The sequence below is a fragment of the Pseudopipra pipra genome, chromosome 1 (genome assembly GCF_036250125.1).
Source record: "Pseudopipra pipra isolate bDixPip1 chromosome 1, bDixPip1.hap1, whole genome shotgun sequence".
NCBI lineage: Eukaryota > Metazoa > Chordata > Aves > Passeriformes > Pipridae > Pseudopipra > Pseudopipra pipra.
In genome coordinates this window covers 9,383,010-9,400,087 of record NC_087549.1, presented here as the reverse complement: position 1 = coordinate 9,400,087, position 17,078 = coordinate 9,383,010, and the positions used below count along the sequence as shown (strand labels likewise).

The 17,078-nt window shown below is 34.3% G+C and overlaps 1 protein-coding gene across 5 annotated transcripts in view; it reads right to left on the bottom strand.

Annotated features, from left to right (window-relative positions):
* ASAP1 (ArfGAP with SH3 domain, ankyrin repeat and PH domain 1) overlaps window positions 1-17,078 on the bottom strand; it is a 128,812-nt gene that overhangs the window by 43,889 nt on the left and 67,845 nt on the right. For 3 of the 5 annotated variants that reach the window (XM_064644709.1, XM_064644735.1, XM_064644727.1), the window contains exons 5-15: window positions 16,480-16,554; window positions 16,096-16,145; window positions 13,745-13,874; window positions 12,893-12,978; window positions 12,049-12,124; window positions 11,143-11,229; window positions 5,495-5,503; window positions 4,820-4,920; window positions 4,337-4,406; window positions 3,092-3,179; window positions 1,951-1,999 (exon numbers count right to left, since the gene is read on the bottom strand). In XM_064644709.1, coding sequence (XP_064500779.1) covers window positions 1,951-1,999; window positions 3,092-3,179; window positions 4,337-4,406; window positions 4,820-4,920; window positions 5,495-5,503; window positions 11,143-11,229; window positions 12,049-12,124; window positions 12,893-12,978; window positions 13,745-13,874; window positions 16,096-16,145; window positions 16,480-16,554 — 821 coding nt within the window. The remainder of the gene's footprint in view (window positions 1-1,950; window positions 2,000-3,091; window positions 3,180-4,336; window positions 4,407-4,819; window positions 4,921-5,494; window positions 5,504-11,142; window positions 11,230-12,048; window positions 12,125-12,892; window positions 12,979-13,744; window positions 13,875-16,095; window positions 16,146-16,479; window positions 16,555-17,078) is intronic. The other 2 variants (XM_064644718.1, XM_064644743.1) reach the window with 1 other exon arrangement.

Genomic DNA, 17,078 nt, shown 5'->3' with positions numbered 1-17,078 from the left:
AACCTATAAGAATGTAAGCTTCAGTGGCTTTTAAACCATCTGTTTTTTTTAATTAATATTAATTATTTTTATTTTTAAGTAGTTTGAGGAGCTATTTATAGAAACTGTAAAATGATCACTAGGAAAATGTATGCAGGGTCAGTTGAACTAAAATATAAAGAAATGCATCTTGCTTTTTTCTCTATGTAGATGTGAATCTGTAAGGAAAATGATTTAAAAATCTATTTATGCATTTCTTTTTCAATTGTTGTATGAAGTAAAAAAGACAGAAGAGAGGCAGCACTAAAACTAAAGCAGAAGGGGAAGTGCTGATCTCCTCTCTCTTGTGACCAGTGATAGATAGGACATGAGGAAATGGAGTGAAGCTGCATCAGGGGAAGTTCAAATGGGAGAAGGTTCTTCACTGAATGGGTGGTTGGTCACTGGAACAGGCTTCCCCAGGGAAGTGGCCAGGGCATCAAGCCTGGTGGTGTTTAAGGAGCATCTGGATAACACTCTTACTCATATGGTTTAGTTGTAGCAGTCCTGCAAGGAGCAGGGAGATGGATTCAGTGATCCTTAAGGGTCCCTTCCAACTTAGGAAATTCTAGGATTCTGTATTCCAGTACAAGTAATTTTCTCAGCCACTGGACTTTAGAGTGATAAATGAGACTTCAGTGCTTCTAATGGGAAATAAAACCAGCCTGGAATTACAAAACAGTCCAAGAGGCAGCCCACTAAACCAAATTTATTGAACTGCCAACCAGAAGAAGGATATTACTAATGCATTCTCCGCCTACCTTGCTCATGTGTTAAGACAAAAAAACCCAAACAAATCACTTCTTAAAACAACTAATAGAGTAAAAATTAACGCAGGGCAGAGTCCCAAAAACTTATGGCTCATCGGAAATAACAGTATTTTCTTCTTGACTGAGAAAATTACTGGAATAATTAAGTTCCAGGATGAATGCAGCAAACATGACTAGCAAGTCAGCTTTGTACTCTCAGAGCCAACATAAAGTTGTGGAAGACTGGAAGGAAATAGGTGCACAAAGAATCCTCCAGCCCTCTCATTTCACCCATACCTCCCAAGGCTGAGCTGTCAATGCCATTGCCTCCCAACACCACCAAACAAGTGAAATACCCTACAAACATTCCCTGTACCTTTAAAATACACAGTCTGCCATTAGAATATGGATATTTAACAAAAGAATGAGGCAGCCTTGCAGGCTCAGGCTTGCTGTCCTCTTCACTGGTAACTTTATTCCTTGAACTGTTGGGTGATGAGCATTAGACAACACACACAACACATGTTTGGTGACACAGAAAGCAATGTTCAGGAGGAAAAAAACCAGTGGTACATGGTTCTCAGGAAGTAGTTCTGATGCAGCAGGAAGAAAGATTGTTTTAAAGGAAACAATCTGGTTGGAAACAGGTATTAATGAAGCAAGTTCCCGGATTCTGAAGTACACAAATATCAGAGATGTGCTTTGCTGTTTAGGCCAACAGTAGAAAAGATGCACTGCCTGTACATATTTCCTATGTGTTATATGGAGTTCTTTTATCTATTTACTATTCTTAATTTAAAGGAAAAGGCAGAATCAGGAGTAAAAGAAGTAACTGCAAAACAGGGTTGACAGAGAAGACTTAGGAAGTATTTAAAAATATATCACTTGAATCCTAATAACCTGATATACTATATCATGACAAGCAACTGCACAAAAACCATGTGCTGGCAGGATGCACAATCTAAATGGGTTTTTGGTTAGTTTGGTTTGGGTTTTGGTTTTAACATTACAAGGTTTTAAAAGAGCTCTGTAGTGTGACACAAGATAGTTTACATTTGTAGATTCACAACAGCAGAAAAAAAGAGACAGTAGGCACTACTTGTGCAGTAACTGAGAAAACTATTGCCATTGTTTTATACACCTCTATTGGCAAAATAAACTTGAAAAATGTAAACATTCTTACGCCACGTATTCCTGTTCATCTTCTGCTTGGAAGTGGTATGTTCTGTTATCTGAAATAAATAAATACATCTTTTCATTTGGCACATGATAAATTTTAAAATATCCACATACTTGGTACTGAAACCTATTAGGCAACTAAAGCCTTTAAGAGCAATTGCTCTTAACCAATAACATTAATACCCTATTCATAGCTATGGAAAACAATTTTTTAAAAAAACTGAGAAAGATGAAATTCTGAATTTTGATTTGCACCAAATGTATGAATTTAAAGGGTCTTATGTTTAGAAATATTAAAGAAAAATAAGCATATGGATCAAATTTTGCCCTTTCAGAAGTTAAATCTGAAACATAAGTAGGAGAAAAGGGCAAAATTAATTTGTTCCTATAGTAAAGTTTTCCCTCCAGTTGGGTGAAGAAACATTTTTTTACTAACGAAAGGATGAGACATGAACTGCCTACTATCTCCCACAGGCAAAGGTTTCACTAACTGTCCTTGTAAATCCAAAATGTTGATTAATAGTACGCATGTAATGACTGAAAACACTAAGTGGACTCATCAACTTTAAATGTTTTTAAAACCAAACTGGATACAAATGCCTGCTGTACAAGACCAAAAGGGGAAGAAGGGAAATCACAGGAGCTGTAATCATGAGAAGACAAGTCACTCCCAGTTTTAGACAAACAGAAGAATATTTCTGAAGTGCGATAAGAGAACAAGATAAATTGGTTCTCATTGCCTTCCTCATCCACTCAAATAGCACTCAAAAAGCAGAACAGACAGTGAAGGAAAAACAAGATGAAGCCGAAGGTCTTTGCCATTTCCTGGTGAACATAGCTTATGCACGTTGCACTAAGCTGTGAAACATTCCTCTGAACTTAGGAGAGCAGCACATATGCTGTATTTCATGGCTCGTCACAGACAAACAGCATTTATCTCACACACACACAGAACAGGTTCTACATTCATTTGTCCATTCAACCCATCCCCAAAACTAGAGGCTCTGAACACTCATGAGGCACTGCACGTGTCTGGTTACAGACCTGAACTTTGAGCTCTAGCCTCATGTTTTGCTCAAAGCCTTTTGCAATGACATTTTCAGAAGTCCCATATAATGTAAGATGGTACTGAAGATGCTACATACGTGATATTAGATCAAAAGACTTCTTATCTTCAGCATTTGGCTTCACCTGGCAGGTCAATAAATTGAGTTTAGCTGGTTGCCTGTTGGACTAAAAAGAAAATTTATTTTACTTTAAAAAATGTATTGATTTAGGATTATTTTCCCTTTCTGGGGAGTGGTCATGCATGATATTAATTTATAGCATGAACATCCACTCATGTACACCCTCAAAACAGTGGAGACAAGCATCCCTTTGTCTGACTTGGTCTGTCAGAATGGACACACTGCTAAATCTAAACAAAATTAAAATTCTCAGGGCCACTCTTTCTGACTATTTGAATGGGATTAAAGGAACAAATCTTAATGTACAATATGCTAATATTACAGAGTTTTTATTGCATTTCATAAACAATGGTAAAACGATAATGTAATTTTTCATTACAGAATGCCCATAGTCCAAGTTTCCTCTCATTTTAAATAAATCAAAGATATAATTCTAAAACTTTAAACGGGAAGTGGGAAGCTGGAGATCTGGAGTTTCAGAATTTGGGATAAATACATATACTAATATTCTGTGCTGTAATTAGGTCATCTAAGACATTGTAACTAAATGTATCTTTAAAGTATATTGGGTTTACACAGGTAGTAAACATTCAACACTGATGGCCATCACTGGAATTTGGGATGAAGGAAAAAGAGTGAGGAATTGGGACCATGTCCTTTTCTAAGAGTAACTCCTGTTCTCTTGTTTCAGACAAGTTTGTGTCATACTGCCACAAGGCACTTTTAGGACTGCCTCCACCATGACCATGTTGTTGCTACCTCATGATTTAGCACTCCCAGGAAGGCATTTCAGATACATGCCCGATTCCCAGAACTCACTTTGATCAAAACTTTCACACTTTTAGCTGAAAGCACTCAAAGTATTAACACATTCACTCATCTGTCAGACTGTGCCAATAATACCTAATATCAACTTCCCAAGTTTCTAAATTACGTGATACACAGATACACCATGACAATCCCTATAAGCAAAACCATCTGAAGAATTAATTGAGAAGTCTGTTCAATATATTTGCCATTTTCTTATTAAACTACTGATAAATTCATTTAAGTATTAAATCAACTGTCATAAACTACAGTTCCACAGAACTTCAACAGTCAGAAGCTGAAGTGACACCCCTTTTGCAATAGCAAATTAGCAGATTCACCAGGAACAGAAATGTTGATTTCCTATTTTCATATAAAGGTATAAAAATAACTTACCGTTGCATGTGATATGGTAAGAATTCCATTTTTAACAGTACACTTCCTTCTTTGCCATACTTTCCTTAACCTACATAAGAACAGCAAGTTCAGTAACTAGACATGACTTCAAAACACGTTAATCCCATTAACATTTTGAGAAGATTAGCCTTAAGAAACAAACGGATGCAGTCAAAATTTTACTAAATGCCTCATCAAAAATAGCTTGGGATATTTGTGACAGGTCTTAATCACCCTTTAGAGACTTACAAAGACAATAGCTTTCTTTTAATTATGACTTTATTATTTTGTGTTTGCTTCTCATGCTTTATATATTTTCTGTATTAAATTCACTTCGGTGTTCAGATTTGAACTGCAAAACTCTCGAGTGTTTGTGGCACATGCATTAGGAGAATGTGCCTTAAGCAACCACAGTAGAAAACAATTAAAATTAGTGCAGGAACATAGCTACAGTTTTCACTATTATGTGCTCCTAGAACATACCCATCACTCTTCTTTAAAAGATAACCTTTCTTCTCACTGCCATATTCCTTATTCCCCTGAAGCTGATGCATACTATATCCTCCTTGCCTGCTCTGTGAATCCTAAAAAAAGGCAAAAACAGCATTAACATTTTCCTGATGTACACAGTAAGCTTACCTAACTTTTAAGCCTATGTGTTCTTCTCTACAACTTCAGAAATTAATAAAGATTAAAAAAGGAGAGAAGACTCCTACTGCATGTTTTACAGTCATAGGACAGCTTGCTTTTACATCACGTGATCTTGAACTAACTGTTCAAGATTCAATTAATTCATTAGGCATTTGAAGTATAGTATGGATGCAAATATACATCTAACTACACTTTTAAAATGTAGATATTTAATATTTTATAATCTTATAATCAAAAACTGAAAGTCTAAGATGAAATTTCAAAAAGAAAGCAACAGAATCCAGCATGCATAAATAGGAACACATATATAAACAAAGACAAATGCTAATAATCACTATTTTTTCTCAATTTAAAAATACATATATAATTCATGAGTTTTAGTGAATGAAGTCAGCTGAAATAACTTTTGGCCTGATCTAGTGAAACAATTAAGTGAAATAGATTAACTTGTTATAAGCACATCAGAAAAAAAAAAATCCCCAAAAGTTCATTAAAACATTGACTTACTCTCCTAGACTTCGATCACGAAAGGCAAAAGCAATAGAGGAAAGAGAAAGCAAATAATTTAAAACGAGAATTACTATTTATTTAAAAAAACATGTTCCTTGAAAATAAATTTTATAGCCCGTATATCTGTTAAAATAATGTTTCCCCTTTCTAATGGCACAACTAGAAAGAAGGCAAGAACTACTTTTTAAGGCACATTTGTGTTTTTTCTCATAAAAACCAAAACATCACAACAAAATGCTGTGCAACCTGGCATATACGACACTGGCTTCACACAACAACTAAGATGACTACAGGATCAAATTTTATTATATCTTCCAGACCTTTAAGTTGTCTAAAATGATACCGTATTTATCCTCCAAACTCGAACTAATTCTGAATTTCTATTGAAAAAGATCAGGCCCAAAGTTAATTGTTAATTTTTACAAGTGTATATAAAAAGGTATAATTAAGGACACTAATATGGTTTTAAATGTAGCTGTGAAAAAATAACCTGCAAAACATCTGATAATATCCCACCAAAACAAACAAACAAAAAAAGAATCAAAAGAATGGGAAGTACAGTTACTCAGCAATAACCTTTCCTCTTTAAAGCAGTTTCTCACTATTACCATAACCAATATACATTGAAGGTTACTCCTTCTTGTTTTATTCAGGATCCTTACAATTGTTTTTCATTTTGTAACAAGTTTGCCACAGAAGTTTAAAGAGAAGTGCTTTGGTAAAACTGGCAGCTGTGGTTGAAAGCAGCACGAAGGCTGCTCTGCGCCACGTGCTGCCAGTACTGTTCACATCATCAAACAAGCAGCTCATTTCTTATAAGCAAATTTCAAATCCCCATTGGAATTAGGGTCCTATTGGTATTAGCATAGGAAAGAATATAATGAGATATAGTTCTTTTTGCAAAGAGCATATCAGATGGAGATTTGGGGAAATAAATCAAAGTCCAAAGAAACAGTTGACAAAACAGACAGAAAACATGATTCTAGAGATTAGCTATATTTAACTTAAAGCTGTTTAGTTACATTGGTAGCAATAATTATTATACAAAAATAGGCAACAGAAGCTTGTATTAAAGGCCTGGTTTCTTTTAAAAAGTTAAACTTCTTAGGATATAAGCATTTTTAAACACAAAAGATGAAATACTTTACACAATTAAAATTATACTAATACCCGTTAAAATATCTTTTCCAAAAGCCTTAAACCACAGTCATTTTCAAAAATCAGATAATTCTTGCACAAAGTAACAGAATCTGCACTAACTTGATACCAGGGCAGCACAGCAGTGGCCACAAGAGACACTGCATGGACCAGAGCCAATGTAAAATGGTACTTCCCTCAATGAAGCTACAGCACTGGCACTTCTGCACAGCCCAGGATTCAAAGATGGTCAAGATATACTTTACTAGGCAATTCCAGTGATTACAGTAATATTTTTTTTCACTGATCAAAGGATAGGTATGCCAGTAAAATGTGTAAGGGCATTACAGATGTCCATTATGCTAAATAAATACCTTGGATCCGTGCAACACAAAAACAGGAGTTACATTATGAGATCTCAAAAATGTTGGGACATCTCACTTCTCTAGTGGCAACTCCAAAGAGGTTAAAGGTGGACAAATTTACAATTTGGACAGGAATGACTAGTTTCAACTTCCTTCTCTTACACAAAGGGTCAAAGAAACTTAAAACTACACACAACCAAAGCCTCAATTTTATTATTTCAAAATGTTTCACAGCCAAAGCAATGTTTGATAAGAGTACTTCTAAATTTTTACAAATCTGTTGGAGAAAATCCCATTCTTTGCATGTTCTTCAGTAATTCCATTAATCCATAAATTTTCCAGTGAGGGGATTATAATGCACTAATGCAACAGGGAAAATGTATTCTTAATCACAAAGGCCATCTGCTACAGTAATAAAGCCCAACTTTATGTACTTGAAGATTTGGATACACACAATGATGGAGACCTGCCTCCAAGGCAGAAGAAACTCAGGTCACGTGTCTTCAAGCTTTGTTGTCTCTTAACTAAGGAGTAATGAATGCTGACATGCTGCTTCAGGATTAAATACTGAATGCCTAAATCACACAATGTTTTATCAAGCTTCTCAATATCTGCCAGTATCATTACACTCTGACTCAAGTCATGCAGCAGAATTGCGAGTGAAAGTCCTCACGTTGGTTTTGAAAGGGACACTTGAACACCAATGTGATCAAACAGTTATTTTATCCAAAATAACATATTCTTTCATTACAGCATTTCTATCTCCTATGATTTTCCTGGATATCTGAGAATCACAATATTGCTCCTTTTTCTTCTAAGATAAAATTTCAATTCTCTTCAAGTGAAACATTTTATTTTTATATTTATAAATTTATATACAGATCTCACACATATATACACATACAGGTTTTCAGGAGTCCTAGACTTTGTCTACACTATAATTCCAGTCAGAAAAGTTGCACAGGTTATTTTGGTTTGCCTGTGAAGCTACTTTATTACAACATGTATTTCAGTTTCAGAATTTGACTTGTTTAAATTTTTATATTTTAGATGAGGTTACTTTCCACTGAAACATAATAATTTTTACTACACATCCAGGAAACAGGTAACAAAAACCCCAAACGCTATAATTCATTTGTTCTACCTCATTATACTCTTATGAGGAACTTCTGAAACTTGACTTGTACCATTGCAGCCATGGATGTACAACACACAGTACTGAAGAACAACCACTCATTTGTCCTACTTAATTTCCAAGAACTGGCTGAATACCCAATAGGTTGAACTTAACAACATACACAGCATCCAGGAGAGAAGGAGATATTTTTCTTTGCTTTCCAGATAATCAGCTTTTGGAAGAAAATATACATGAGAAAAGAGCAAGTCCTGTTTCTCTGTGTGTTGGGAATTGAATCATAAAAAAAATTAGGATTTAAAGTTATTTCCAAATAGTTTTTGAAATGTAATGTTCTCTGTTCAATTTTTGAGGGTAAGGATGAAGAAGGAGCAGGAGTTATATTCAGCATGATTTAGATAGTAGGGAGATTACAAATGTAATGCTTGTATGGGAAGCTCTGTAAGAGTTGTGGGAGAGATCTAGTAGGTCCATGTGCACATTGGAGACAGAGAGAAAAAAAACACCGAACACAGCATTAGGAAAGACTGTAAAGTATGAGATACGGGAAAACTGGCTGCTAGAAAGAGCTGGCAGATCTTACAGTACATTGGGATCTGTTCAAAGGTGCTCTGTAGTGCTCCTGTTCAGCATTTGTAACATTAAAGAAATTCTAAAACCATGTAGAGTGTGTCCTAAGATTGTGTCATCTTTCAGAACTATGAGATTAGAGATGCAGGGAGAGGAATATTCTCCTGACCAAAGTTTAGCTGCTATAAAATGTATACCTAAGTAATATAAGGACACATAGGCAAGTATTCAAAAGAAAAAAACTCACTACTGTAAGGAATTACTCATCCATCATTCCTTATTAACTGTGATTCCACCTGAAATAATTTACTAACTCCAAGTCATGTAACTACACACAGTAGCCCTAATCACAATGTGCTACCTACCAAATTACATGAAAGCCCATTAAAATACTCGCCTCACTTACTCAAGTCTTATATTTTAAGAAATTCCGGGAGAATTCCAGGAAAGTAAAGATTAGTAAACATCACACCACACAAGGGAGATTAATGAAAACTACTTTTAAGAGTATATTTATTATTATATATACTGTTAAATCAGTGCAACTTTTGTGCAGAGAGGTTACGTCTCTAAAATTTCCTGGAGTTCTCTGAAGGAATCACTAAGCAAATGATGACTGATGCAGTGTATCTGGACTTTAAATGGGCATCCCCTGTTCCTTATGAAAGGGAAAGAATTACATTGCTACAGGACAAGAGGAAAAGTCCTCAGACGAGATAAGATTAAAGAAGGAAAGAGCCAAGTGAGTTTCACAGAAAGCTGTGACAGCACATGTGGTGTCTAACACAAAAAATCTGGAAAAGGGTGAACAGCAAACTGTCAAAACTTTGTTAGATGGTATTAAATTATTTAGAATGCCCAAGAAAGACTGATTGAAGAATTTCTCAAGAACCTCATGATAGTGAGTAACTTGATAGCAAATGACAGGTGAAAACCAGCATAAAAAAATGCCAAGTGATGCAGAGGGAGAGAATAAGATACTGTGAGCTGAGTATGAAGATTCAAAAACAGGATGACATGCTTACAGTTTTACAGATGATTAAACTCAGTTCCTCTGCACTAACCAATGGTCAAAAAGCAAGTCAATGTTAGGACATGTATGAAAGAAAAAGAAATGATCCACTAATTATATCATAAATTCACATGCACTCATATCCTGAGTAGGGTATACAGACCTAAAAGTTCAAAACAAATAAAAGGAGAAAGATTTTTCACACAACATGCAACCATGGTGGGAAAAACACAGCTGTAACATAAGCTGATGATTTATGCTTCCTCGAAAAACAACTGCACAAATTCAAAGAGAGGAAAGCCATAGGATGGTGGAGAGACTTCCAACAGCCAAACTACTAATAGGAGGGTATTGCCCTTCATTTTACTCCCAACATCCATTATTGATTGGCATCAGAAACTTGGCTGACTCAGTAATATCGTTGTAAATTACGTTCTTATGTATATTTGATAATAGCAATACTGTCCAATCATATACGTGGATGATCCTATGTATTCAGCAAAATGGCACCTGTCTAATGTTTAGTTATAATTCATATTTAATAACAGACACCTGGCAAATATGAATGTCTTATTTACCCACAAGAAAACTGAACAGAAGGTAAGCAAACTTTTCCTAGAGGAGAAACCCCCCAAGAGAGTTTCACCATGGGATATTCAGTATTTCAGGCACCATAATTTGGCAGTCACAATGTTATCTCAGGTAAAAGCTGTGATGTGTGCTATTATGCTATCTTCTAGTTCCAGAAGTATTCCAGAACAGCTGCAAAGGACATTGAATGTCCCTCCCTTCACTTTTGATACCAGTGCAATCAATAATGTATTTTACTTTTTAACTGCCCTGTTTCAGCCACTGCTGTCTGATTAACAAATAAATTTTCTTCCTTACCAGATGGTTCTAGTAAAAGGGGTTTTGTGAAGGAGAAAAATAGCATAAAATGTGAGTTATCAGATGAACAGTAATACATAAAACATAGCTAAAGGCAAGTCTCTAGTTCTTGTTCTGTCTTGTTCAGGATCTCCAGGTCAGGAAAATCCTGAACACTGGCTGGTGGATTGCAGAAGAAAGAAGTGTGCGTCCCATTAATTAATTTTTTTCCCTGAACAATAATTGTTTATCATTGTCAAACACAGGATACTGGGCTAGAAGAAGCATTTATCTGATCCGTTACAACTGTTCTTACAGTACATTAAAAAAGTACATAAAAAAAAGAATAATTTCCTTTCATACATAATATGGAAACAGAAAATTAATGTAAAAATATTGTTTGTTGATATGTGAACATTCTAAATATTAGTTTTGTCATCATGTTCAAAGTCCAACACTTTTGAACCAATAACTACATATATTAACGTTAAACCAATTTCTGAATACAAAATTCACAAATTTAAATTATCTCAGAGAATAACATGTCTAAATTATTTACCTCCTTCTGATCAAGCTGCAGAGAAGATTTTATCAAATCACGAAGAGCAGTGAGTTGTTTCTTTTCTTCATCTTGTGTCTGCTTTATCTACAGAAAGAGACTGCTATTAGATGCAACTTTAACTTTTTATGTCAATATATAATTTCAGATGTCCTGAACAACCAGTTCAACTACTCTGTGTTTCTGTAATGGTTGAGTTTATTTTCATGAACTACTCCATTCTTATGTGTTCATCTTCTATGAACGTACCACTTGAAAATCAAATTAAAATGAATGTGCAACTCCACATGCACTGTTTGTTCTGTTACACTTTAATGGCTCACTATATCTAATGCAACTAAATTAGCTACTGAAATATTAATTAAATAATTCCAATAAACTTGACAGATGACTTACAGAATGAAAATACAGTTTAATTTAGCAACAAGTGACAATAGCAAATGGGATTATTGTAATTCTGATTATAGAATGCAGAAGCACTTGGGTGATAAGTGGGTTTTGATTCCACATTATTGCTTGTCTTTAAGGAACATCACAAGTTAATTCATTTTAAAACCTTGGTGCTATCATTAAGCAATTTGGTTTTAAAACGTGAAAATGGTAGCTAAAATTGATGCTAATAATATAAGCTGATTCAAATATTCACGCTGTAAAGCAGTTTTATATTAATGCATCACTGAATTAGTAGTGAATGAAAACTACTTTTCCTAATAGCTGTAAAAACCAAATACAAAGTTTACATAGTCAAGATGTTTTTGTCTTGTCTAGCTATGTTCAGTTTCAAATAACACTTTTCATTTATAAGATGCAAATGAAATATAGACCCCTGTAATAATATTTAAATTGTACTTATACATACAAAATATTTTAATTTTCAGACATAAAACTACTTGTAAGTACACTTACATTATATAAGTCCGCAGCCAGCTTTTCAATATATTGTTTAAGTTTATCAGCTGTTTTCAAGCCATCTTGGAAGAAACTAGAATGAAAAATACCTGTGATTTATCAGGAAAACATCTAATTCATAACACAAAGTAATTGTCTTGTGGAGAAAGACAGCAAAACCAATAAAATATATCCAGCTCCTTCCATGTTCAAAACTAAACAAACTAATGAGACAACCAAAAACACCGACAGAAAAGCCTTCCCTTAAATTTTTAATGTACAATGTCTTTCAGCAGTGGAGACATGCCACTGTGACTTTTCCATATATAAAATTAGAGAGAATATAGCTTAGCTTATTTTTATCACTTATTTTTATTAGCCAACGTGTTTCTCACTTAGTAATTTCTAAAACCTTTTTCCTGTTTTTAAACTAAATAAAAGTTCCTGTGTGTTTGCCGTTGTGGTTCTATTGATGATGAGGTCATATCTGGTAGTTTCACCCCAGAGAAAGTTGAAGAAATTGCTGGCTTTCACAACGGTTTTTAAATTTACATAAAAGACTAAAAAATATTAAAGAGAGTAAACAAAATATTTGTAAAATTACATTCTAGATCTATGCCTCAGGAACTAAAATTAATTTTGTAGGCAGCATGCAAGGTTTCCCTTGGCCTCTTTCTCCATGACTCCTCTGCCCCACTCACTCACTCTCACACTCTCTACGAAAAGTCTGCAGCCTCATAAGATGCAGAGGCAGACACCAGGCACATCAGAACTATGAGAAATATCCTGACAAGTTCAAACAAAGGGAGAAAAACACTTGTGTAAAAAAGAAAATTCTAACTAAAGCTTGAAGTGTACTTACTTGCATTGTGCATGATAATACTTAATAAGGTTCTGCAGAAGGTCCACACCCTTTTTTGTCTTTATTTCATTAACCTTGATAAGATACTGTATAAACAAAGAAAAGCACATTGACAATCATGTCTCAAAACATTCAACATTTTTCAAGCATAATTTGCTCAATGAATTAACTGTTTCTGTGTTTAACCTGGGTGCTGACTCATAAGCCACCAGTCTACCACTAAGCAAAATAAGCAAAAGATAACAGTTTATTTGGCCATTCCTTAAAAATTCAAATGATCCAAAACATAAAACAAATTCAGGAAAAAGCTTCATCTTTTAAGATTGTCTAAGGCTTTCCCTTTTCCAGTGCTACTGCAATAATTACTGGAATATTCTAAAAATATAAATATTGTGTAATTTAAAGTAATCACCACTAACATGTAATAAAAAGAAGTATGAATATAAAAAGAACCAGTTTTATGGAACTAATGCATCACTGTCATTTGTCACTTCATTAGAAATTTTAGAAGTCTTCCGAAAGTGTGCTGGAAGAAAGATATTAAATACTTCCTGAACTGCTCAACTATAATCCTGATAAAATAAATATTTTCATAGTCTATTTTCAGCCCAAGAACTTTCCCATAATAATCTAAAAATAAAGAAAAGGGAATAAAACAAAAGGAAGCAAAGTTGCAACCAGAGTTGCTAAAATATTTGTCTTTATATTGCTGTAATATGTGACATGAAAATAATTTCCTCCCTCCACCCCCATTAAATGACAAAGCACATTTCAGGACCTTCAAGTAAGGCCCACAAGGGACTTAAATGATGGCTACGGTGTCGTAATTAAAAACTGAAACTTGTTTCTTACTTCACACATCTGTAGCTGAAATAGCCGCCTTTCCTTCTCCATTTCCTCTGCTATCTCAGCTCCTGTTATTTCAGTTCTTATCATCCCATGCTGTTTGGCATGTTCTCTTTTTTCCTTTTCAATCTTTGTACTGAAATTTTAATTAGAAAACATTTTAGAGAATTTTTTCTACTACAATATGATCTAGTATTATTTAGGGAAAAATAATACTTAAGAAGTATTAAAGAAGCCATTCTGAAGATTAGTTCCTCTAGGATACCAAATCCTATGTGGTTTAAGTCTTCAGAAGTAATTGAGCCATGAAACTGTCCTTTCTTCCTTTCATCCTGCAACTCTTTTCTCTAGTTTCTGTGCTACTTGGTGAAAAAAAAAAATTATTATATCATTCATTCTCTATGATGGGCTCCACGGCTTCCACCTCTGTACACTGCAGTGTAAAACATACCTCTGAGAAACTACTGACTTGGCAGGAAAATGGCAGAATAACTGAATAAATTCATGCAGTATGGTAGGAATTAAGAAAAACAATAAGGCAGCAATCGAAGTTTAGCACTTGCCCAAACTGACACAACTCCCAGTCACTATGTTTTCAGAGAAAGCCAACACTGAAATTCTGAAACAGTGAAATGTAAATATGGAACTAAGGCCATCTTAATACCTTAACTAGAGCCTGACAGTGTGGCTGTCCTTACATGTCTACTCTGCAGACTAACGGGATGCTCCACTTGTAAGCAAATGTAGATTTCCAAGAGGGAGTAGAAAAACAAACAGTTTCCTTGTTTCTTTAAAAATAAAATAAATTCTTTATTTTCTAGCACTTTTTTGGAGAAAAATCAACACTGGACCTGTACTTCTGTAAAACAGGTGACAAAGCACTGTGTGCTTATTACACCGGGACTTCTTGTCAGTGGAAAAACAATAAAAACAAATAATCTATTTGTTTTTCATCTCTGCTTTTCTGTAACTAAGAAAAGCATCATGTTTTAACATAGAAAAAAACCTTTTCAGCACTGCACCTCTAAACTGGACTCAATATTTGGTCTTGAACGAATTCTAGGAAACAAGATTATTGGAGAAATATAAGGAACATTTCCTTCTTGGTCTTAATAAACCCAAGTGAAATTTGCTCACAAAAAAAAAAAAAATAGCAACAAGACAACAAGCATCTTTCCCTAAACCTTCCAAATTCAGAACAGAATCTACAGATGATTCCACGTATTAGGCCTGTACGAGATACTTCATCTCCTAACTTCTGTTTATTGGGATTTGGCATAAATAGGCTTTCAAAGATATCCCTAATTTCAAATATAGAAATTAGAGAGGCAGAAATATTTTTATTTTGTTGTCTGTAGAAAACCTTTCAATATCTGCAAAATATGCAATATCTGTGAGAACTAAAGAACTAAAAAGGAATTAAAAAAATCAATTCTACATGTAAATCTGAATGCTCAACTGAATACAATGATGCAGTTTTGGAGTAGGAATCTCCTTTTTGCCTTAGATTAATAATAAAGTAATTTCCAGTTCAGTTGTTCACAAGGATTACCACTGTAATGAATTCTGAAAGCAAAAGTTACTATATGTAGGTAAGAAAATTAAGTCAATAAATATTTCAGCAGTTCTTAGTGGCCGGAGTTTTTCTTTGATTGCTTTTTTCCCCTCTTGGTTAGACATAAATGAGACAACACTAATGATAGGATTAAAAGGGGAATAAAAGAAAGGATACAAAATATTAACTAACCCCTGAGGGCTCTTGAATTCTGATAAAACAGCTGCCCATCACATCCCTGAGAGCATTCTGAACCATTCCACCAACAGTTCTGCAACTACAGTATTACTTTTTTCCAACCTTCTATTTTTATAAATCATTGTTTGCCCACAGAAAATAGGAATCAGAGAAAGAAAATATTTTTAAAATCAGATAGTTTTGAAGTCACACCAACTGCACTAAAATTATTGTTTCTCAAAAATATACTGTTCTGAAACACAGAAAACATCTAAATCTCTAAACATCTAAATCTTATCTAAATAATTTTTACTATTGACATATTTTATGTATGTGACTAGAAGAATGTGCAAGTGCCATCTGAAACCTCCACTTTACAATGTTCAGTGTCTAAGTATTAAGTGCATGAAATGTCTTCTTTACAGTAAAGAAACATCAGGCAGTCATTTAACTACTTCAGAGAGCACATAAAAATATGTTCTTTCCAATAGTGCAAAAGAGAGATCCACAGAAGAGGTGCCTTGCAGCCACTTTTACATCCACAGATACAGCACAGAGTTTGGGACCAGCAGGAAAAAGAAAAAATAGAAAAAAATAAATTAAAAAGTGGGAGAAAAATACTTACAATTTGGTTTCATAATCCTTCCAGGCTTTGTCAAAAGGCTTTTTGAGGTCCTTGGGAAATAGAAAATTTCCTTAGAACATTTTTAAAAATTTGTCTTCATAGTTATCAAGTTATAAATAGCAACAAAAAGTACTGTTTTCTTTTAAAATTTTTCATACAGCAGTTGGAAAAAATACTTGGGTTTGAATCTTGTAAAGCATTGTCTTCCTGTGCATGTCAACACAGGAATTTACAATGAAATTCTCAGGCATTGTAGTCATGCCAATTTTGTTCTTTGGACTACATACAAAATATTAATGAATGCCAATATAAGAAATAATCTCATGAATGAAAGGAAAACAGTCACAAAACAGATGAAGCTGAAATAAAAACTTCAACACTTACCCCTTTAACACCTTTTAAGTCTCCTTTTAAGAGAGAATCCAAAGTGAAAATAACATTGTGGCTTAAACCCTGGAGCTAAAAAGAAAAACATTATACTGTTATAATTCATAATTATTTATTATGACCCTATCAAACTACTGCCTACAAGTCTCCTCTGAGCACACTGTAGTCCATGAAACTAATTTTTAAGGGACTTTTGTGGAACAATGATCCACACTGATGAAAAATCAAAACAAGGTTTTACAGGTCTAACACTCCCCTCAAACTCCTCATATATTCAAAAGACACTGTAGCTTTTCTCATTTTTCCAAGTGAATCTGTTAAGGATAACCAATTCAAGCTATTAATACTTGGCTTGAAATTACAGTACAGTAGCCAGCTAGAATGTTAGCTAGGGGGGAAAAAACTAAGCTAAATATCAGTGTATTACTCCAATATGGCAAAGGTTTGGAATCATTTATTACATTGTTGAAGACTTAATAAAACAGTAGCCCAAATGAACTGGAAGCACATCCAATAAAGCAAAACAACCTCACATATAGAGCAAAATAAAGGAAAAAAACCCTTTTAACAGATGGAAGTGTATGATAATTTTGTGA